This window comes from Lacerta agilis, chromosome 11 (genome assembly GCF_009819535.1).
Source record: "Lacerta agilis isolate rLacAgi1 chromosome 11, rLacAgi1.pri, whole genome shotgun sequence".
Classification (NCBI taxonomy): Eukaryota; Metazoa; Chordata; class Lepidosauria; order Squamata; family Lacertidae; genus Lacerta; species Lacerta agilis.
In genome coordinates this window covers 21,366,602-21,390,280 of record NC_046322.1, presented here as the reverse complement: position 1 = coordinate 21,390,280, position 23,679 = coordinate 21,366,602, and the positions used below count along the sequence as shown (strand labels likewise).

Sequence of the window (23,679 nt, the reverse complement as noted above, 5' to 3'; positions counted from 1 at the left end):
AAGAGGATTGGCCCTTAAGGCTCTGGAGTTCTCTACAGGGTAGTGGAATCTGGAGGAAGTAGTATGGATACAAAGGCCTCAGGCTACTTCCAACCCTTGTTGGAATGAATTGCTTACTCTGAGCTATCTGTGGTTTGGGTGCTTAGCCTTGCTGCTCACCCCCATCCTTGCTGTGTTCTCTGTGGGATTTGGCATCAAACAAGTATAAAACAGCGATGAATTCAAAGGAAGTAGTGCTACTTAAAAAGAGCATGATTTAAACTTCCAGGAGAAAGAAAGTATACTTTCAGTATATTATGAATAGGCTTTCTTTATTTTAAATTATTTTATTTAGCTCTACAGTAATTGTATCAGTATTTCATACAGAACTTTAGAAACTAATGTACGTAATGCCACTAGGGGGCACCAAACGTATTAGAAAATCAAGCTACCAGGCTAAAAGCAGAGAAAATATATACCGTAATATGTGGTCTTTCAGCAATCAGTGAAAATGAATGCTGAAATATATTTGATCACCAGTAAATGTTTATCTTATATACATTTGAATAGAACTTGGATTTTGGGGTTCAGCTGAACATGAAAGTATTGATTTTGAGAAATAGCTATAGTTATCCTTGTAACTTGTAACTTTCTGTTCTTGTGAAATTTATTCTTTGTGTAAAGAAATGGCTCTATCCTGGTGATACTGCATGTATTGGATATAGAGGCAGGGAACTCAAAACTTCACATGCTCCTCCGCACTACTGCTGTTTCTTTTTGCTTCTGCTGTCACTTGATCTTGCAGTTATAGTGGATAGCCAGAGGAAAATGTCAATGCAGTGTGCAGCAGCTATAAAAACGGTAAATTCTATGTTAGGGATAATCAAGAAATGGATTTAAAATAAAGCTGCCAGAATTATAATGCCATTATACATATCTGTGGTACAACCACACTTTGAATCCTGTATTCAATTCTGGTTGCAACTGGAGATGCAAAGAAGCAGGGGGGAAAAAACAGAAAAATTGGGAAATTTCCCCCAATTTTTCAATTTCTTTCCCAGAGCCTTCACATGTCTAACCACCACATTTCATAAAGGATATTGCAAGCAAGTCTTGAAAAGGTCGGCCAAAATGATCATGTGATGGGAACAACTCCCCCATAAGAAAAGGTTACAATATTTTGAGGTCTTGAGCTTAGAAAAATGGTGACTAAAATGGAACATGATAGAGATTTATAAAATTACTGATAGTGTGGAGAAAGTGGATCAATAGACTTTTCTCCCTCTAATAATACTAGAACAGGGGACATCCAATAAATTTGAATGTTGGAAGATTCAGAACAGACAAAAGCAAGCATTTCTTCACACAGCACATATTTAAACATTGAAATCTCCTCTTACAAGATGTAGTGATGAACACCAACTTGGATGCCAGGGAAGAGGAGTAGCACCAATCTCTTAAAACAGATTTGCTGCCACCAGCCCTCCTTCCTCTATTACTGAGGCAACGACAATTCTCAAGGCTCTGAATGACTGATTTTAATTATGGGGATGAGGAATCATCCATCCCTCTCCTGTCTGTCCCTGCAGAAGCAGGGCACCTTGCTTTCCATGGTGAAATCCCACTAATACACAAATGTAACATGAAGTCTAATAGTCTAGGCATGTGAGGAAGTATCGCTTTGAGATTGGTGCAAACAACTCCAACAGCCAGTTTTAAGAGATTTTATTAAAAAGGTTAAGAAGGCAAAATAGAATGGATGTATGCAGGTACAGCATGTTCCCATTTCACCACATGAGGCCCTGCCCCCCCCCCCACTGCTGAATCATCCCTTACCTAGGTTGTGCAGAGGTGGCATGAAGTGGTGATGATGCTGGCAGATTCTGGTGAGATCTCATGAGATCTTGCCTGAAATCAGTGCTGCTGCCAGCAGCTGTGGGCATCCCCAGCTGGGGACCTGAGGCAGCTGCCTGAGGCAGCTGCTTCACCCCACCTTATGGGTGGGCTGGCACTGGGTGTATGAAAGTAAACAAACATTTCAATTCTACCTATCCTAATATTACTACTTACAAACAGGGTTTCTTTATGGGTAATGTAGTATCTTGGGTGGTGAAATGGAGATTGAGGGACAAGGAAGCTCCCATTGATGCCAATGGAAATGCATCTCTAAGTTTCTTCAACGTTTTTAAAAATGCAAACAGCAGCTGCAGGGCAGTGTAGGGGCAGTCGGGCTCAGGATTACAGGGAGAGGGTCAACACTTTCCTCCTTGTTGTGGTCCCTTTGAAAATCATTGCCCCAAAGCAATGGGAGGAGGGAAAGCTGCAACTTGCATCAGGTGCTATTTGGCCCTGAAAACCCTTCTGAGCTAGACTCATCTTTGAGGTGTCCAGAAATGAAGTTATGACACTAATCAATAAATACATTTTTACTTCATTTCTATGGATTATAAGCCACCCTGAGTACTGTAATATGAAAAGGCAGTTTACCAGTGAAAAGCAAAATGCTATTTTGCAGACTTAGTGCTGACACACACACTTCCAGATAATTCCTGAGTTCATTATAAATTATAACTCAAAAGTATAGTTTTCACTGTATTTTATGGGAGGTGATTTGCTTTGCTCTAACCATATGCTTTGGAATTTTGAAAGAGTAACAACAGAACATTTCCCTGGAAACCAGAGTTACCGGTTCTATAGATATTATTTTGAACAGTAATTTCTGTTGAGAGTTGATACCATGTGTGGTTTTGAGATGAGAAGGGTTTTAAAAAGTGGAAGTACATCAGCATTTCTCATCGTACAGTTCTTCTAAGGCAGAAAAGGTAAGTTGTCTGGTTATGCAGATGAAATACAGATTCTAATGTGATGTAAGAAAGAGGGTAATTTATTTGACTGAATATGAAAGTAGTCAGGGCTTATTTTCAGCTGGAACTCACTTCTGGCACCTCTCAGGTGGGTGCCATTGCCATTATAAGATAACAAGAGAGACGTTCATGGTGAGTTCCAGCATCTCTTCTTCTATTAAAAAAAGCACTGAAAGTAGTAATACAGTAACTTTCTAGTTTAGAAATCTTAAGTGAAAAAGAAGTTTGTCATGGACTAGTTAGATGCAGAGGAATGATGGGAGAAACCAGCTGGGGAACCAACAAGCGAAGAAGGCTCAGAGCCCAGCAGTGGTGGAGGAAGCCGCTTGGGGGCCTGGGGCGGCATGAGCTACCCATAGGGGCAGGGCGCACCGTGGGGCCTTCGGAGTCTGCCTGCCTCCTCCCACTCAGCTGGTGAACTGTTTGGGCAGTGCGGAGCCTGCATGTGCCCAAGCCACAATGTCTCTGCCAGGACAATGGTGGTGGGACAATGATGAGTGATCATAGGGAGAAGCGGTAGAAGACTCGGTAGAGGAGGTGTCAGAAAGTGAAGAGGTAACAGCACTTATAGACCTGGGAGAGCCTGTGGCAGAGAGAAGTCCAGAATCAGAGGCAGAAACTGAAGCAAGGAAGGAGGAAGGCCAAGAGGCAGAGATGGGTCAGGCTGGTGAAGAAATATGGTTCAACTCAGGTTATTTACACCCGAGTTGAAGGATGGAGTGTATCTATCTTGTTGTTGCCCTCATAGCTTCAGCAAGCTTGGGCCCAGAGCAGAAGACTGTTATGCTCCCCAGTCTGTGTGTACAACCTCTCCCAGCCAGCCCCACATGGAGTTCTGTCTGCCCCACCCTTCCAAAACTCTTTTTTTAAAGGCCAGTTTTCCTTCAGCCTACACCACCACCCACTGCCCACGTGGAACTCTCCCTCCCAGGTTACATAATCAAACACTAAAATCCTAAACATGCCCTTTGTCTCTGCTCATCATCCCCTCATGGGAGGAGGGGCTCACACTCCTCTGCTGCCTGGCACAGGGTTACTGTTTGTGTCAATTGCCCATTACCTGCTGTGGTTCACCAGAAGCAGCTTAGTCATGCTGGCCACATGACCCGGAAGCTGTCTGCGGACAAACGCAGGCTCCCTTGGCCTATAGAGTGAGATGAGTGCCACAACCCCAGAGTCGTCTGCGACTAGACCTAACAGTCAGGGGTACCTTTACTTTTTTTACTACATGATGGTTTTTCTCCCCAGGCAATTCCAGGCCAGGAAACTGATTCAGTCTGAAATTTTACATTGCTAAGCTGTCTCACACCTGGGTGAAGACTTCAAGTATTTAGTAATTTTCTACATTTACTAAGTCTAGAAATTAGGGGGGGGGATCTGGTACCCAGGACCTCTAGGGGAATCTGCCCCCTAACTCACAACAATATGTTATTAAGTGCATTTCTGCACACAATGAAGCGTTATATGAGATTACATTAAAGCTAACAGTAGTAATTGTGTGTGTTTGTGTGTGGGGAGAGTCCACTTAAAAAGCCTAATCTATAGTTTTGTTGTAAACAAATCTATGTTGGTACATCAGTTCTTCCCACTAGTATTCCTTTAAAAAAAATTCCTGATAAAACACAGTGGGAGAACATACTAGCACATGTCAGAAGGGAATGGTACTACAGTATAAGGGAGGTAACACATTGTACATATTAAAATTGTTGCTACTTCTGTTGCTAAATTGCTTCATTTGTACTATTGCTATTAAGCAAATTCTTCTTACCACATTCTAAGATTTAAGTTGCATCAGTCAATTTCTCCGGGGAACTGAGAGAAGCTGATCTTTCTTAAATGTGAAGGAGGTAAAGCTTCTTTTTTTAAAATAATGATTGTATAGCTGTGAAATATGTCAGCTGATTTACTTTCATTATCTAAGAACTACAAGCCAAAATGACTGATGAAATACATTTAAAGTCACTTCCTTTTCCATGCTAATCAGATTAATATGTGAATTTTGCAGATAACACTAGCTTCAGTTCCAAGAATCAGAACTATGAAAAGGCTTGATTTACTCAAAAATCTGTTGTGAAGTATCTTTCAGTTCAAAGTGCTGAACTCATTGATTGAAATACTTAAGTCTTGTGTGCAAATAATTTTGTTTGATTTCTATGAATAGATGTCTACTTAAGTTAGTGGAAGATGGAGAAACAAAACGAAAAACATCTTTTTCTAAGTTATCCACCTTTAGGTTTTTATTCTACCAATGTGTCTGAGATTTTGGTGTCAGGTTCTCTTTGCCACTCTGCCCCCACTTTCTCCAAGCCAAAAAAGGCCTTCCCTTGGGGAAAAGGGAGATGGGGGGAAACAGATGATAGGAGGCAAGGCTCTCAATAGTCGTGAATAAAATGTGAAACTTTTATTAGGCTAAGTACATGATGTATGTCTTTTAATTTGAAGCGAAACCTCATGTGATCTACTTCATGCTGAACTTAAAATAGAAGTGCCTGGTAAACATTTTGTTCACTGGGTGGTTTTGGCTATCTAATCATGCGGTGCATAAGGTTTGAAGGATGATACTTTTGGAATGGGGAGCATTATTGTTCATTGGCCTTAGGAACTATAAAAGAAAATATTTGCAAATTGCTTAGTATAACATGCAGAAACAATATACTGTCAGGAACAGTTTTCGTGATTGCTTATAAATATAAGCTGCTTAGGAAGTTTAATATTGCTTGATGACATCTGCTTTGCAATTTATACAATGGCATCCATGGGCCAGGCACTTGAAGAAAGCAAACACATACGGTAGTTCCAGAAGACTATCACATTGTCAGATTGCGCCTTAAACTATGTACTGGTATGTCATGCAGTGATATGGAACTCATAAAATGTCACAGTACTGCTTATGAGCAATAGTGGTGCTTTTTGCAGACCTCTCATAACTGTGTCTCATCAGATTAGAAAGTGTCACATGTAGCACTTATACTGTAATATATCAACCCTTGGAAATCCAGTTACAGATATTTCATAAAATGTTTTGAGATTATCATTTAATATTGGTCCCCTAAAAATGTAATGACTTGTGGAAATACATAAAGAGAAACAAAGAGGGATCAAAAATGCCCACTCTGATTTAATCCAGAGTTTTCCTTTCTTGAGAAAATCAAAAAAGTTTTTTAAAAGTTTGCTCCCAACTACCAATTTGTGATCTCTCAACAACCTGCTTGGAAGCACTACTATAGTATTCTCTACTGTTTGTTGTTGTTGTTACTCTTAAGTTACTCAGTTGCTTTCCCCATTTTGTATGGTTCCAGATGCATGTTTGCATTCATAATTTCTGAGCAATTTGCAGATCTTAAATTTAAAATTAACCTGATCCAGCTAATGATACACAAAGAAAGAGGTGTTTATACTGTATATACATCATCCTGCTGGGAGTATAAAAGGCTGCTGAGCTGGAGACAGAATAGAATTTCAAGGCAGCAATCAGTTTGCAACTGTGGTTCATTCCAAGCATGCTTCCAAATCAGTGACAATACTGATCACCTCACAGATATGGGGATGTAGGCTTAGGGGCTGGTTTAGGCACTCCTTTCTCCTTCCCATCCCCTCAATTAAGTCCTCCAACAGTGCATGTAGCTGATGGGGAGAGCTGATTTGGCATTCTTTTGCATCAACAGTCTTAGTCCAGGTAATGTAATAAAATTAAAAAGCATCTAGATAAATTGCAACAATATTTTATCTTTTAATGTGTCCAAATGACAGGTGCCCATAATGAGAGCCTGTATTTAGCTTGGCTCTTTCTCCTTTGAATTCCTTTACTATTCATAGCTCAGCAGTCATACTTATTTTAACTACACTTGAAAGGAGCAGACTTACTTACACAGCTGCTGTTCTCCCAAAAGCAGAATGTTGAAGTATTTAGAAGAGCATATATAACAAATCTTAGCTGGAGAAAAAACACTTTGAAGATCAATTGTTCAATACAGTATATTAATATATCTGGGAATGAGAAGTCATTGTTCGGTTTAGAAGTTGATTTACCTCTTCAGGAGCAGGAGTTGTTATAGGTGCTATAGGGCAAACTTTAAAGAGAGGTCCACCTGTCTGGTTGGTTTACTTATACACAGATTACTTCTTCGGATCATGGCCACAGTGCTAATAATGCAGCAGTTTCCAGCATGAAAATCCTATTTCAATAAAAATGTGCTCTAGGCTTAAATCTTTTGCCTCTTGAATACAAGTGCCTTAAGATTCCAAACGCAGCTTCCTGTTTCTGCTCTTCTTTAGTAAAACCTTCCCTTTACACATTCTTTTGCATTCATCTTGTACATCCTTTCAAGCCTTCATGCTGTTCTGTCAGATAGCCTTGTTATGAATGTCCGTACATCAGCAGCTGTTGGGAGCAAATACTGTCTTTCACATCAAACAATCAAACTGGGTAAAATATGCAAAGGCTTGTCTTTATCTTCATTGTAAATGCAGTTCTGCATGCAGAGCACCACAGTACATAATTGCTTAAGCTATAGTAGGAACAATATTGTCTCACCAGTAACAAAAAGTCTATAATTCATTTCTTGCTCAGGGTCTTAGTTTCAATAACCAAAATGCCATCATGACAGAAAAGAGCATTCAGATCTTTTGTTTCAACTCTGTCTGGCAATTTGTATTGTCTAGTAAAGCTTCTGGCTATAAAGCCATGTTCATCCATCCTGGGTCCATGCTGAGCTTTGATCAGGAGCCAGCCTTCAAAGGTTTGAATGATAACATCTTCAGGACGGAACTGCACAACATCTAGTAAGACTTGAAATTTAGGCTTTTCTTCATCTGTATGGTTCTGCTCTGTTTCAGCAGTACTCTTGACTGTATGTATATTCTTTGTCCGAGTGGCTGTTGCTGGGCCTGGCAAGGCATACAGAGAGTGGTTTAGTTTGCACGCATCCAAATCTTGATCAGCAAAATGCTCCTGATAACGTATTGGAGTTTCCACCCAATGCCGTATAACTACTCCTTCCATTGCTGAAACAATGTTGATAAAGCTGCTTCTTTGTTTTGTTCAACTGGAGCAGAACAGTCTTGAATAGAGTAGTTTACCCTTTCCAGTTGTACACCCACTTACAGACTAGTTTATCAGTTGAGATAGTGTATTATTTTTAGCTCTGGCAGAGCTTATTGCTTCACTGGGTGTGACTCAAATCCAGAGGCATGCTGCATCTTTTGACAAGCTGACAATTGACCTCTATTTATAGCTTGAGCTGCTTTAAAGGTTGTCATTTTAATTAGTTGGCATTTATATGACATTATTCTACACTTTCTCTTTTTTGTTATGATTAAGGGTACATCAGTATATTGTGGTATATGCCCCCCTATTTATTCTTATTTCTTTAAAAACTATACTGTTACAGTGAATGCAAGTTGTTTATGCTCTTCCCTCATGAGCAAGAAGTTGATTGCTCTGGATGTTTTCTTCAAGTACAAAGCTTGAATCTGTTTATTGAATGGATGTATAACATTGCCACTGGAGGTTCAAGTGACCTTGATGATGTGGAGTGCCTCTTTCCAGCTCCATCTGGTTTGCCAGCTACACCCTCTTTTGGACAGAGGTTACCTGGCCACTGTAATTTATTATCTTGTAACTTTCAGACTGGATTATTATAACATGCTTTACATGGGGCTGCCCTTGAAGATGACTTGGAAACTTCAACTGGTCCAAACTTCAGAAGCTACTAAATGCAAGTCTAGAAATACAAAGATAATTTATTTTGCTGAAAGGACCTGAAATCCTGCTCTTGTCCTTTGCCAGTCTTCCAGAGCCTTCTTCCTGGCTTCTGAGATTTTGCGAGGTATTTCTACTACATTTTGGGGAACAAATTAAAAACCCAAACTAAACAAACATCCTTGCTAGATTGTATCCTTGCTATCCTTACATAAAAGAACCATGCAATTTATAAAGCTGTGTTCAGGAGATAACAGTCTGTTAATTGCATAGAAGCTTTACTACACCAAGGTTCCAGCTCCTTCAATCTCAGTACATACCGGTAGTTTGAACTTAAAAGGCCTGGTGAACCAAAGGAATTTTTTTACATTCTTATAAAGCAATGGAAAATATTTTCTGTTAACCATTATTTGTTAAATTACCAAGGAGAAGATTTTTGTCCCGTCAGTTACCTGGGCTATCAAATGTCACAATCTTATAAAAATGAAGTCCCTTTTGAAAATTTGTGTTAACATTATTACTTACATTAGCTCAGTTAACTGTAGCTTCACAAAAACTGAGAGGTGCCTTTATAAACAAACTGTCTGGCAGACAGGTTTGATTCTACAGATACACTGAAATGCATGATATGATTGCTGAGTCATATCAGCAATGTATTAAATCTTATTTTACTTATTATTGTAGCAGCCATCTGATTAAGCAACAAAACATGTGAATTACAATCATGAAAACCGAGATTTTCAAGGTTTGCAGGCCACAGGTTGGCTGGGCTCAGTCCATACACATAAACCACCCCACCAGCAATATTGATTTGCCCCATCTAGTACTTAAAAACAAAATTAAATCAGTTATTTAAAGAATAACTTGTTTTAGAATGCAAAAAGTTATGGGTTTTAAACACCAGTGGTTGCAATAACCTTCCAAAAATGATACTGCTCCAACTCCTTTCAACTGACTCAGGGTTGCCCACCCAAGATTTTCCCCTAACTAAGGGTAGATTTTTTTCAAGATCACTTGGGGGGAAGATGTAATAATTTAAGGAATATGTTAATTGTAAGTAGATAAAAACTTTTGAACTTAAAATAAGTATTCTTTTTCAACTTAAACATTTCTAATGTACTCTTACAGTGCAACCATGTGCTTATTTTTCAAAGGTTAAGTCCAAGCATTTTGGAGTTCATCCCAAGGCACAATAATATATATAAATACTTTGAATTGTATCCAATATTAGTCATATTCAGAGTGGACCTATTGAATTAATGGATACGACTAATTTCTGAATAAAACTCACTTGGATACAACCCTTTGGGTTTGGTGACAGGGTTACAGGTATTTTGGTGTGAGGAAAACACAATTTTTTTACTCCATTCAACTGAAAATGTGACAGCCCCTCCAAGTGACATAGGCAAGCTGCAGCCCTGCTTGGTTGCTTTTTTCACTTCTTATATTTCTTGTTGTGGCAGAGACACCTTTGAAGTACAGGACAGAACTGGAAGTTAACATCTGATAACAAATAGAACATGCTGCATGCTCATAGAAAACTGTAAAAATAACTCCCTCTACTTTTGGCAGTCAGCTTGCTATTTCAAATGTTTTAAAGAAAAACTGTCAACATTAGCACCATCTAGTATGTCCCACAGGCCGTCTGATTATAGGGCTTAATGGCATCTTCAATGTTTTGTCCAAATTATTTTAGCTTGAATATGACAGTGATGGCTCTAATGAACTCAAGTAGCATACTGTCTTGCTGCTCAGAAATCCTTGAGAGCAGATAGCACTCTGGAAATTATTAACAGGCAGGTCTGTGCAGGCCACAGTAAAGCACTGAATCTGGAAGGAAAAGTATCCAGATGCCAAATCTGTGTTCTGTGAGACATATTTCTATAAGCCAGTCATGCAAAGCATTGCAGATTTCAGAGTCTGATCATGAGTTTATGTGCCCTAAAGGATGATTTGAAGCAAGTTTCAAAACAAGTTATATACATAGTAACAATACTGTGTACTTAAAACATTTTATGTGCTTTGCATACATAAATGCTGTAATATAGTACTATTATAGCCCTATGCTGTGTGTTGTGAGAGACAGAGAAAAATACAGATGCTTAAGGCCACCTAGTAAGATATGGAAAAGTTTTAAGTTGGGACTTCTAGTTCGTAGCTAGTCTCTCAACCACCATTCTCAGAAACATGAATCCTTAAATATATGAATAATGGCAGAACAATTGTGTGAATGAAGTAGCTTCATTTTACACAGCAACAAACTTGTGTTTGCTTCGCAAAATGCTGAGAGATGCAGGCCAGTCTTGATCCCTGCAATGTGTGTCCACAACAAATACTTGGGACAATGCACATATCTCAATATATCCATGTAAAATACGTGATAGGTGGTGATACACGTTAAAATGTAATGTATAAAGCATATGGGTATTTCAGCTCCTTTAAAAGCTTTAAAGTCAAATAGGCTGTTTTGAAAAGTTCTTTTGCTCGGGTCTAACAAATTCAGTTGTTGCACTTCTAAGCCTTGCAGAAATTAAACTGACCTCATCTGCTTTACTAATTAGGGGCTGAAGCACATATTACAATAACTATAGATAGGTTGCTGTAAACATCCCTCTTTCTCTTCTTTGGTGATCATTTGTTGCCAAATAACATGGTTTTCCATTAATATGGTCTTAACAGTGTGTTAATGACTGTGGAGGCCAATTCTGGGTCCACAATCCTTATAATAATAATAATTTAGCTACTAACATGAGTTTGACCAAACTGCAGGAAGCAGTGGAAGACAGGAGTGCCTGGCGTGCTCTGGTCAATGGCGTCACAAAGAGTCGGACACAACTAAACAACTAAACAACAACAACAACAATTTATTATTTATACACAACCCATCTGACTGGGTTTCCCCTTCCACAGTGGGGACATAGGTTTTTGGGTGGGAGTTGATCATGGTGAGGATTTGCCAAATCCTCTTAGCTCGTTTCTACCTTTTGTCCTGAGTTTGTACTTCTTCAAAGTCTATGACTTTGAATAGCTTTCTTAGAAGCTATGCTTCAATTGGAGCGCTTGCAGGCCAGTGTTTCCCAATTATCCGTGCTTATACTGCATTTTTAAATATTTCTATTGAGAGCGTTTTAAAACCATTTTTGTTGTCCATTGGCATTTTGCTTTCCATTCTTAAGATGGGAATAGAGTAGTTGCTTTGAAAGATGATAATCAGACATCCAAACAACATGATCAGTCCAACGAAGTTGATGTTGAAGAATCATTGCTTCACCACTGGTGATCTTTGCTTCTTCCAGTACACTGGCATTAGTTTGCCTATTTTCCCAAGTGATATGTAAACTTTTTGGAGACATTGTTGATGGAATCATTTGAGGAGTTGGAGATGGCGTTTATAAGTGGTCCATGTTTCACAAGTGTACAGTAAAGTTGGTAATACAATAGCTTTGTAAACAAGCATTTTGGTTTCCCTGCAAATGTCCCAGTCCTCAAACACTCTGCATTTCAATAGGGAGAAAGCTCAGGCGATGCTGGAAAGATAACTGCCCAGGTAGGAAAAGTGATCAACACTTTAAAATGTTACGCCATTAAGCTGGATTTGTGGTTCAGAGGGGTTCTTGGTTCAGCACTTTGATTTTTTGGATATTGAGAGCTAGGCCACTCTTCCTATGGTGAGTGAACTCCACATTAGATCTACTTGTGCTCATCAGTAGCTGCCAGGATTGTGGAGTAATTGAAATGGAGATGTTCATAATGGCAGCGAGTCATAGGGTAAATTGTTATGGCTGGAGCAGAGATTATTCAGTAGAGAGGCCACTTTCATCTAGCTGAATTCCTGTCACAACCAGAAATGCCAAGCTATACATGACAGTTGCTGAATCTAGGATCTCTGATACTCAAGTTGTAAGAACAGGTGGGGTCCAAATTAAGGAGCAAAAAGAGTGCACTAAAACCTTATCCCTTCCACAGTTTACCTCCTTGTAGTCCATTGCCTGAACTCCTCCTCCCTCACAGGTTCCAGGACTAGAAGTGAGCCCTTGGAGAGAAAAACATCAAAGATGATGGGCTATGGAGAAATAAGTTGTGGCAGAACAGGGTTCATTTTCCCTCACCCATCCACTCACTCCTTCTGCTGTTAAGTTCTCATCCTATCCCACAACACATAACCCAGCATACCTGGGTTTTAAGCACATGAGTCTGCAGCCTTCATATCTAGCATTAAAAGAAGATTTATGTATTCATGATTGATGTCCATCAGTTGCTATTGGTCATAATGATTATATGGTGGTTATATGGCACTTCTTTGTCTCAGAATCCCAGTTGCTGGACAGCAATAGGAGAAGCCTTCATGCCCCATTCGTGGACTACCATGAAGCATCACCTTGCTTGCTGTGGGAAGCAGGACCCTTTATGTTTTATGGATTGCAGTTTAGATGGCTAAACTGGCCCTAAGATAAAGCTGAACCAATAGCTCAGATCTAAGATGTTGCAAAGGGATTTTCAAGGCAGTTTAAAATTAAGAATTCTAAACTGAGACAGCAACAATGAAATATCAATAAAACCCTACTAAAAAGCGCCACCTCAAAAAGAGCAATGTAGTTGTGGTGGTCAAAAGAGGCCCTTAAAGGCCAAGGAGCTTTCTAAACATAAAGGTTTTAAGACTATATGGGAAGGCCAATAAGCAGGGGGCAAAGTTGATCTCTCTGGGGAGAGAGTTCCAAAGTCTGACTGCTACACATTTCCTTAATTGAGGTTTTCAAATGTTCACTGATATATAAGTGAATTATTTACTTATACTTTCTTGAAACATGTATCCATAGCACAAATGATAAAGCACATGCCAGAGTTTAGTTTCAGTTTCAGTCGATTTCTTGGATTAGGAAGTTGCCAAAGGTATCAGGGAAGGTCAGTTAACAGTTATCCTCCTTAATAATGTGGCACCTAAGTCAGGGTGGTGAGTGCTGCAGGAATAAATAGGACATATATTTCTAAATACCACTCCAATTCTAATAACGTTTACTTAAAAGTGAAAACGCCTGATTTTCATGCAATTTGGGAAAGTAGGTGGGCTGAAGATTGTAACTGAATTGTGTTAAGGTTTGGGATGTAAAGAAAAATGTGGTTACAACAGAAGCACAATTTATTTGGAGAGTAGAACAGACTGAACTCAATGATCTGTTGCCTCAAAATAGCTATACTAGACATAACTGGTGCTGTTTGTACGAGCTGCCTCAGGTCCCATGGGCCAAAATGCTACTTGTCTGGCCTTATGAGTGGGATGAAATGGCCCTTGTATGGCAGTGCCATGCAGAGACTAGGGGAAAATACCAGCACACTAGAAGTGCTGTAAGTTATCTCTTTATGCATATACAACAGAGATGGTAAATATTTGCTTCTTGGGCCAAATCTAGCCCTTCAGTCCAGCCTATGGCACTCTCCTTAGGCCACATTTCTTCCTCCTTGCTGATGGCTGCATTCTGCCCCCTTCACAATTGTATTTGTAAGTGAAGCTTGTATATGTGTATGTGTGAATAAATCAATGAATATTTATGCTTTGACCCCACCATCACTGATACACGATCCCAGTCACTTCTCTCTGAGAAAGTCTGGTCCACAAGTGCAAGAAGGTTCCCCACTTCTAGTGTAGCATTAGACGAGGGACATTTACCATATTTCCCTGTGTATAAAATGATCTTTTTTGCTAAAAAAAAATTAGTAAAAAAATTGGGGTCGTCTTATACACGGATGGTGAATGCACAGGGGTTGGGGTTTGGGCTCAGGCGTGGGCCATTTGGGCTCAGATTCGGGCTTAGGCTCTTGAAATATTGTAACCCTAACTTTGGGTGACCTGTAAAAAAAAAAAAGCTCAAAGTTGTTCTGTTTGATGTTTAAAATATTGATTTTTAAATTTTGGGTTCCAAAAAATAGGGGTTGTCTTATACATGGGAGCATCTTAAACATGGAAAAACACAGTAAGTGGAACTTACCCTATGAAACTAAATAATAGACTCAGACTGTTAGAAACATCTTCTCTGACCAATATTTGCTGCCTTTGATTGTTCGTTCTTTTGTGCCAATGGATTGTAAGTACATCACATTTTGAAAATAAAAACAAGAGGATTTAAGTCTTAAATGAGAACTGTAGTAGGGCTAGAACTGGGGACTGCAGGAAATTTGAGATAGATACACCAAAACAGATTGACATCAAATCACCTCTGTACTCATGTATCTCTTGGTATGTAAGCAGTATATAAATAAGTAAATAAATCATACTTACAATTTTTGTCTAGTGATGTGATTCTTAAAAGGAATGTATTTTGTTCCTTTACTAAAAAACAAATAGGCAATGCAGATTACAGTTTAGCTCCTCAGCTAAATGCAGCCACAGTTCTGCTGCATTAGTGTAAGAAGCTTGAGCATAAACAAGGTATCTGACTCAGGGCTAAGCAGCACCTAGCTCTCTACTTAACTTAGCCTTTCCCTACAGAATGACTCTTCCACAGGCAGGCATGAAAGAATTAAGGAAAATCTCTCTAGGAAACCAAACAGATATGGTTATGATTTTTGGGGGGTGGGGGTGGGTAGCAAGTATTATGAGAACCTTCTAATTTCTGGATCCAGCACAGATTCAGTTCCTGGAATAGCCAGCCTAGCTTCCTGGTGAAGTAATGACCTAAGTATGGGTCATTGAGGTAACAAAGGAAGTGGCTCTGTGCCAGACAGGGCCCTCTCCCTCAATTTTCTGGGACTTAGAAATACAAAAGCCAGAGTTAAGATTTGAGCTATGTCAGCTGGAAGGTGGCAGGTTGCAGGCTGGGCAGCTGGGAGACACAGCTATATCTGATTTCTGTTGGAATCCAAGGCTGTGGCTATGGGAGAAGCAAGGCCCTTTTGGCATTTTAATGCTGTGAACCTGTCCATTGTAGGCTCAGGTTGTATATATGTGTAACTAAACCATATATCATACAGACACCGCAGTCTCTGCTGTGCAATATTCTGAGGAATCCAAACCCAGGGTAAGCGCCTGGAACCTTGGAATCTTGCACTGCTCTGAGATTGGGATGGTGTGCAGCAATATGTTGCAGTGCTCAGACATTCTTAAGATAGCAATATGCATGTCTTACTGATGTTACCCGCCAACTTAGAACAACACTACCAAGATTCCTGGATTCCAGTATATTGAAACCTTGCAGATGCAGTACTGTACTTGAAATGTAGTACAAGTTCTAAGGGGCATGTTAGGATATTTAAAAGACCTTTATAAGAAAGGACCTGTGGCATACAGAGGAGGCATGGCCTGTAGAAGGTAATAGATAACGAGTCTATGTTGTTAAATTTTATAGCATTACATTGCTCTGCAGCCTTACTCCTTAAAAAAACTAAACTAAACTGTAAGCATAGACAATACAAGTTGAATGGCACACTCAGAAATAGAAGTTTCCTGAACATTCAGTCTGGAGAACAATTCTGTATTATTTGAAAATTCACTCTTCATTTTAATGTTAGCTGGCCTTTATAGAATGTAATCCCAATTTGGTATTTTGATACTGTGGGACCTGTACAGTTACCAAAAATTTGATCTGTAAATGCTAAACACGTCCCCAGGAAAATGCATTATACTGACACCTTGTGGTTTGGAAAAAATACCACAGGAATACTTTAGCTCAGAGGTTTTCAACCTTTTCGAGTCCATGGCTCCATTGACCAACTACATTCTTTCTGCAGCACTATGTAGGATTCAGATGCCCAGTTATGTCATCCCTTTCCTGCAGAGCTGGCAGCCTCTTACCATCCCCCCCCCCACAACATCTTCCCTTGTGGAGTGTTCCCTCAGCCTCCTCTCCTCTCCTTGGGAGTCCTCTGGGCAGCCGCTGCTGCCATCGCTGATCTCTGAACAGCATCGCTCCGCTGCCCCCAAAGAGAGATACCCCTTACTTACACTGCCCCACATGGACTTGGGAATTGTCTGTCCATTCACAGCAGCAAGGGCTGGGAGACTAGCTGGCTGGGCTCCCTCTCCCGCTTGCTTGCTTGCTTGCTTGCTTGCTTACTTTGATGCCACATCAGCTCCAGGCAACCAGCATCCACTGGCCAGCTCCAGAGGCACAATTTACCTGGGGTGCTTGTAGCCAGGGCTACTGCAACAAATAGCTGTGCAAGCCTTTGGGAGGCAGAGACACGAGAGGGTATCAGAGGAGGGAGGCAGGGAAGGGAAGAGGGACAGAGGCCAGTGTTGCCTGTGGCACCCCTGACCATCATTCAAGGCACCCCAGGGTGCCACGGCACACTGGTTGAAAACTACTGCACTTAACTGTATGTATTAAATTTGTTTTGTATTTTGAGTTACACACAAGGAGACACATTTTCCTGTAATAAGATTTAAGTATAGTGTAATTAGGCTGTAGAATTGTGACTTTGGGCAATTTATCTTTAAAAGACTGCTATGGAGAACCTGGCTAGCAACATCTTGCCATTTGTGTGAGTTGTTGCAGCTGCTAATCAATAATATTGTGGCAAGCCTACAGATACAATTTCATTCTTGCAATTCATTCCCAAAAGGGGGGCAGGGTCTGAAAAGTGCAGAATTTCCTCCAAGGTGAATAGAAAGAGAAGAAATAGGATTTTATTTTGCCTAATTTGAGAATGGTATTATGAAATCACAATAGCTTTGCAAAGACAACATTCATGTGTAGCTGACCTGCCGGTAGGCATGGAAAGCTGACTAGCTTTGCCCACAGGCTTTAAAATTCCTAGTAGGTTGCAATTAGCTTGTGGCCTCCTGTCAGATATTAGATTCCATCAGCCCCAACCAGCATGGCTGATGATTAGGGCTGATAGGAGTTACAGGTCAGCAACATCTGTAGGAACACAGGTTTCCTACCCCTACAGTAGATGACACAATGTTGCTAAGCTTAAGCTAATTTGAAAGTCTTCTTAAAATGTGGTGCTTAGAACTGGACATAGTACTTTAGATGTTGCCTGACCAGCACAGAACTGAGGACAACTGTTACTACTGATCTGGAATGTATGTTTCTGTTCATGCAGCCTAAGAGTGTGTGAGATTTTTTAAAAGATAGATAAAGTATAAGTAAAACAAATGCATAAAATAAACTTCATTGAGTTGGATCCTGAAAAAGTTAGTCACACCTAGGGCAGATCCATACCATATATTTAAACACATCCTACACACTTCAAAGCACATGACTTCTCCCAAAGAATCCTGGGAACTGTACTTTGTTAAAGGGTGATGTGAATTGTAGCTGCAAGGAGGAAACTTGAGTTCCCAAGACTTTTGGGGAAAAGTCAGGTACTTTAAATGTATGGTGTGGATCTACCCTTAGTATGCAACCATATTCAGCAATTTTCATTTCTGCTAACAAGTATAGAACTTAAACAAGTCATGAGTACAGTTGTACCTTGGAAGTCGAACAGAATCCATTCTGGAAGTCCATTCGACTTCTGAAATGTTCAACTTACAAAGCGTGGCTTCTGATTGGCTGTAGGAAGTTCCTGCAGCCAATCGGAAGCTGTGGAAGCCCTGTTGGACAGTCGGCTTCCAAAAGAATGTTCGAAAACCAGAACACTTACTTTGGTTTTCAATCATTCAGAAGTCGGAACGTTCGACTTCCAAGGTGTTTGGGAGCCAAGGTACGACTGTATCATAGTTCTCATAGATTTTAATGGGAATGAAGTACTGGGTAGGTCTTAGGCTGCAGTCCTATGCATGCTTACCTGGAAGATAATCCTATTTCTAAATGAGGCATACTTCTCAGTGGATATGTATCAGAGTTCACTAGTGTGGATTGAATCCATTATGTTTTTTTGGGTTTTTAAAGATGAATTTGGATTTATATACCACCTTCTTACAACAAAAGATTTCCCCACTATTTAGTGCTTATGGGTTACCCTCTTCTCTCTCACTTTCTCAGACTATCACTTGGGATCTTTCCATTTCACCACTCTAGAATAGCCACACTTTTTCACTCATAGTTTGTAGTGGAAGAGTGGATTGGGGTAGCACTAATATATGCCATTCTGGAGGCAAGCTTGCTCTCTTGACTCCTAAATTTTCCACAATTTTCTCATTAATTTGCATCAGTCTGATTTTTTATCTGTTCATTCATTCAGAATTGCTCTTGCCCAGTTCCCAATTTATCTACTCTGTGCCAAGTCTCTTTTTTCTGTTTTTCTCTTCTTGAGATCTCTCTTCTGCTTTTAATTACCATGGATCATGCTCCTTTTCACCAATTGTTAAGTTTCTGTTAATGGTTCTGTGTTTCTCTTTTCTACTTTTTGTTGGTGTTCCCCAAGGTTCCATTTAAGTTCACTTCCCCCTCTTGGCTTTAATGTTTCCAACACTGAAAATCTTCAGCACTTAATGTTCTTTGCCTGATCTCATTCCATCCTTAACTAAAATGTATTATGCTTTTTCTGGAGAATAAGTCAGAAATCTAATTTGTATATGACATGACAGGTAAAAAATGGTTATGGTTAATGACATTTATACTATGATATATTTATTTAAATTTATTATTGGCCATGGTTAAAGTCTTATATGATATATTATTGATTTTATAACTTTTGTTTCAGTTAGTAGGTTGTTCTATTCCAAATGTGGGTAAATCTATAGTGAAAATACCTTTTCATAGAGAGAAGGAAAAATACACTAAGATGCTGAGGTCACAATCCTGCAGCTCTAGTGCATGTTTGGAAGTGAGCTTTGCATGCACAAACATGTAATGCCCTCAGGGGTTTACTGTAATATAGGAAAGAAGACATCACATGCTCACAAATTGAGAACTGCTGCATGCATGTAGACATTTTCCATAAAGAGAAAATAAAATTCCTGAATGAGAGGGGCTCTAGTTGAGCTATTAAACTAAATTAATATGCAGACATGACTCTTCAGAGTATTAGATTAATGAGATAATTTCCTCACTGTAGCCTTTGCTTCTGCTACAGTAGAAAGTAGTAACTTACAAAATATTGTCCCACAATTAAAAGCTCCTGTTACCTTGAGAGTAGAGGAACAAACCATACTTCCTAGTTTGTTGCCTATAATTGAATGTGTTGTGCCTCATTAACACCCATAATTCTCCTAGATGCCACAGTTATCTGCTGTTCTTGTTTTGCCTAGGGCTGTATTCTGCTTGTTGCTTTCAGAATACACCTTGAATTATAAGGCTTTACATAGTGCAACAAAAGTTTAAAATGTTACAGTAGTCCTTTTATCAACTAGTTTTCAAGGATTCCTTTTGTCCTTCCCCCTGACACTGACACTTAAAGTACGATAAGCTAGGAGAAAATAATTGCCCAAATGATGGGTTCTAGTGAGTGAGGTGTCACAACTGGAATGCTGACAATTTCAACTTGGTATCATGATACAGCCAATGTTTCCCACTTTCTCTTCAGTTTCTACTACTTATTGTGTTTGTGTGTGTGTGTGTTTGAGACCATGCCTTCCCTTCCCCTCAGCTTCTTCTGTTCAATTCAGTAATATCTTGTGATTGAGATTAATAACAGTTAGGTACAAGTTTACTTGCATTCTAGGTTCCAGTGCTGGTGGTGGGCTGCTTTGGGGTAAGGTGAAATTGAAACTTATAAGAATACCAGGCTGGATCAATGGGACTCCATTAACTGGATCCTCCTGCAGGAGTAGTCCCATACCCCCCTCCCCCAAATCTGCTCTGGAGGATTGTTGGATCATCTGGGAAAGTGTGGGAGGTGGTACAGAGTACAGCAGAGGGAAGTGGGAGATTGCTGAAAATTGCTTCCTCTTCCTTCCCACTAGTGAGTCCAGTAAGCAGACGGAGAGGCTCTGCTGGCTTGGAGTTTTATTTACACATGGAAAGTGTCCTTCATTGACAGAAGGAGAAATCTGAATACAACCCATTATCTTTGCCACAAAATTTTGACTAATGGAACAAGTGTTGGCTAAAGTACTCTGATTTTTCTTAATTGATATCAACTGAAGCAATATAACTCAGATAAGCAGCAATGCAAATGAAAATATTTAGACTGCAAAGTAGTGTTCCTGGAAAGGAACAATACAAAGCTAGGCTAAACAATGGAAGGTCTGTAGACTCTGTTTTGGCTGTGTTTTAATTTAGAGTTGCTATTTAGCCTGAGAATGGATGCTGGAATTATTATATTATGTTAGAATGTTGGACTAGTTCAAATCCATCTTCAGCCCTTGCGCTCACTGTGACCGTGACTGTGACCATAAGTATATCTCAGCCTGAGCAACTTTGACAGGATTGTTGTGAAGACAAAATCAGGGTGGGTGGATAAGGCAAAGGGGAGAACAAGGTGTACTATCCTGAGCATCCTTGGGGGAAGGGTAGAATGAACATATTATTCATAAATAAAATAATGCAGACATTAAATATGTTAATAGCATATTCATACATTTCTGAAGCATCAATGAGGACAGATAGATGAAGGTGGGAAACTGAGGAAATTGTGTTTCTGTTACTAACTGAAAAAAAAGATGCTGGCTACTATCCAGCATGGTTAAACATATTTAAAACCATTGAAATAAATAGGTTTAAATGTGCCTAACATGTATGCACAACAATTCAAAGTGGGCATGGATTCTTATTTAATTAATGCAATCAGTTGTGAAGAACACATAACCTGTTGGTATATTGCCCATTTTATCAATGTTTCTGCAGTGATTTAGATTGCAAATCACAATGTCCCGGAAAAATATTTCTATCACCTCATTCTGCCGTGTGTGTATTGTGCATACATGCCATATTTTGGACAAGGAATGAAGATTAAGCTTAAGATATAACTGAAAGTCATTTCACATTGACCATCTAGTTTCTTCTTTTTTAAACCCTGATTATGTGAATTGGCAATTGGGGAGGTATCCTAAGGAGGTATCCTAAGGAACATCTACTGCAAATGAAATCTCCTTACAACACAGACATTATGAATATATCATATGCATCCAGTGTCATAGATGAGAGGAAGTTGAACAACTTGACTAGCAGCATTCTTAGCTTGACATACAGTTGCTTAATCTGTTTTCTTTCTTTTTTTTTACAATATGTTGAAAATGTGTATAGGAGGCAAACTTGATGTATAAATAAATACTTTCAAATACTTTCATCAAGTGATTTGAATTTATACACTTTGTTAGGCATTTAACTACTGGAAGCAGTGTTGTTGTCTCAGATTTGCTCACAGAGAAAACCCAGATGCCTAGATCAGGTTCAGTGGCCTGACTCCAAAGAACATTCTACAAATATTGTGTTGGCATCCATCCCCCCCATCTACCAGGGGTGAAGTGAAACCACTGGATAATCACAGCACCTGTTGTGGCTGAAAAGTCTAGTAACTCATAACTGCTAACTCCTGAATTGTTTTTGTTGCGTTAGCAGCACCAAAGTGACCTTTCTAGGATGCAAGCCTGGGCAGTATGTATGGAGGTCCTGGGTTGTCCAGATGACAAGACCTCAATGATGTGGCACCAGCTAGGCTGCAGGAGTTGCCAGATGGAGGCGTACAAGACAATATTCAACCATCTTAGGACTTCACTCCAGATTTTGCTGGTACTCACCATGAAGTTGTTGCAGTAAGTGCCATACTTTTTAACCAAAAGAGAGAGAGGTGCTGGGACTGTGTACTCTTGAGTCCCCCCTGAAAAAAGCACTAGGTTTATTCCTTAGCCTTTTCCTTTCCTGAAGATGTCCTGCAAGACAGCAGGTACAGATTTTTCCTCTGTGTTTACTCCCAAAGCCTTTGTCACAAATGAGTATAGCCGCAAGGTAGCGAGGTTTAGGAACAGATTTTTCTTTTTCCTAGTGTAGAAAAAAGGAACTGATTTATATTTCTGGAGTATCAAATTGAAGGAAATTATCCATTTATAGTACATATTTCATTCTCTAGTATCTTATCAGAAACGAAAGTTGGTGAAAATGATGTATTATGAATATTACAGACTCTTAAGCAATAAAAAGCTATTTCAGTACTTGTTGGAATTCCACTCTAGCACTTAGGAAAGGTATGAAAGTGGGAGATGAGGTTTGCTGACTCAGTCAGCAGAAAAACCAACACCTTTACAAGTCTTCCAGTCCCGCATTTCTAATGTTTCTTCATAATATTGTTACATGCCACCCCAATCTCCATGAGGATCACAGCTGTATCTGCATTTCCAATTTCTCAGTTGAAATGGTAAACTTAAGGGGCACCAATCAAATGACCCACTAATGATGAAGCCGGAACCAACAATTTAGAAATGCAAGGCACTAAAACTTGTCCCCCGTTTGCTAAGCAATAACAGAGTTTGATTAACTTGACTGAGTGTGCAGACCGACTGCCCCCGGTAACTACAGCAAACAATGCAGTAATACTAGCAACCTGCACTTAAACTTTCTTAAAACATTGAGGTTCATTTTGTATGAGCTGTTCTTCAATGCTAGAATTACCAGTAATCATTATTCACTTGCTATGGCTGAGTATAAAATCTGAGTCTCTCATACATTTTGGCCTCTATTTATTGAACCCTGTTTTGTTTTTTACATTTCCTGCTGTTATTCTGTTATTAAAGCCAAACAATCACTCCAGGAAATGTGGACAGGGAGGAGGGTAGTTTGAAATGAAAATGCTTTCCAGCTTCCTTTTTTCCACTTTTCTGTTCCTTCCGCCATACCCTCCCTCAGATAAAAGGGGGGTGTACAAAGCCAGGAAAGTTATATGGAGATCGTTGTGTGGATGGGATATGTTTGACTTAGTTTGAGGCAGCCTCACCAGAGCTTATCTCCCAAACATGTATTTTAAGGCTAATGCTCAGCCCTGGAACATGATGATGATGATGATGATGTGAGGCATGTATAAAATACTATTAGGTACCCTGAACTGGCCCCACACCTGAGATTAAAGAGTTTCTAAAGCAGTTAAGTGATTTTAGTGCCAATTTGGGCTCTAGTACCTTTCAGAAACTGAGCACTAATTCTGAGTAGAAAAGGAGAGGTTAAGGCAGAGGACCTTCTTGGTAGTGGCGCCCTCCCTGTGGAACATCCTCCCTTCAGATGTCAAGGAGTTAAAACAATTACACAACTTTTAGAAGACATCTGAAGGCAGCCCTGTATTGGGAGGTTTTTAATGCTTGATGTTTTTATGATGTTTTTA

The 23,679-nt window shown here is 39.6% G+C and overlaps 2 protein-coding genes across 3 annotated transcripts in view; one reads left to right on the top strand and one right to left on the bottom strand.

The window, feature by feature from the left end:
• Positions 1-23,679, top strand: part of ARL15 (ADP ribosylation factor like GTPase 15) — a 178,992-nt gene that overhangs the window by 6,765 nt on the left and 148,548 nt on the right. The gene's annotated exons all lie outside the window — the stretch shown is intronic.
• HSPB3 (heat shock protein family B (small) member 3) lies at positions 563-8,065 on the bottom strand. 2 transcript variants are annotated; one of them, XR_004427595.1, is made up of 2 exons: positions 6,873-8,065; positions 563-829 (listed from the first exon to the last, which is right to left on the bottom strand). XR_004427595.1 is itself a non-coding variant. In XM_033164799.1 (1 exon), the coding sequence occupies exon 1, from the start codon at positions 7,843-7,845 to the stop codon at positions 7,399-7,401; it is 447 nt and encodes a 148-aa protein (XP_033020690.1). In that variant the 5' UTR covers positions 7,846-8,065; the 3' UTR covers positions 6,549-7,398. The 2 variants fall into 2 exon arrangements, 1 of the variants encoding a protein (XP_033020690.1); XM_033164799.1 differs by lacking the exon at positions 563-829 and having other exon boundaries at positions 6,549-8,065.

Excerpts from the sequence above, each read along its gene's own strand:
- HSPB3 (XM_033164799.1), bottom strand. The coding sequence starts at position 7,845 with ATGGAAGGAGTAGTTATACGGCATTGGGTGGAAACTCCAATACGTTAT.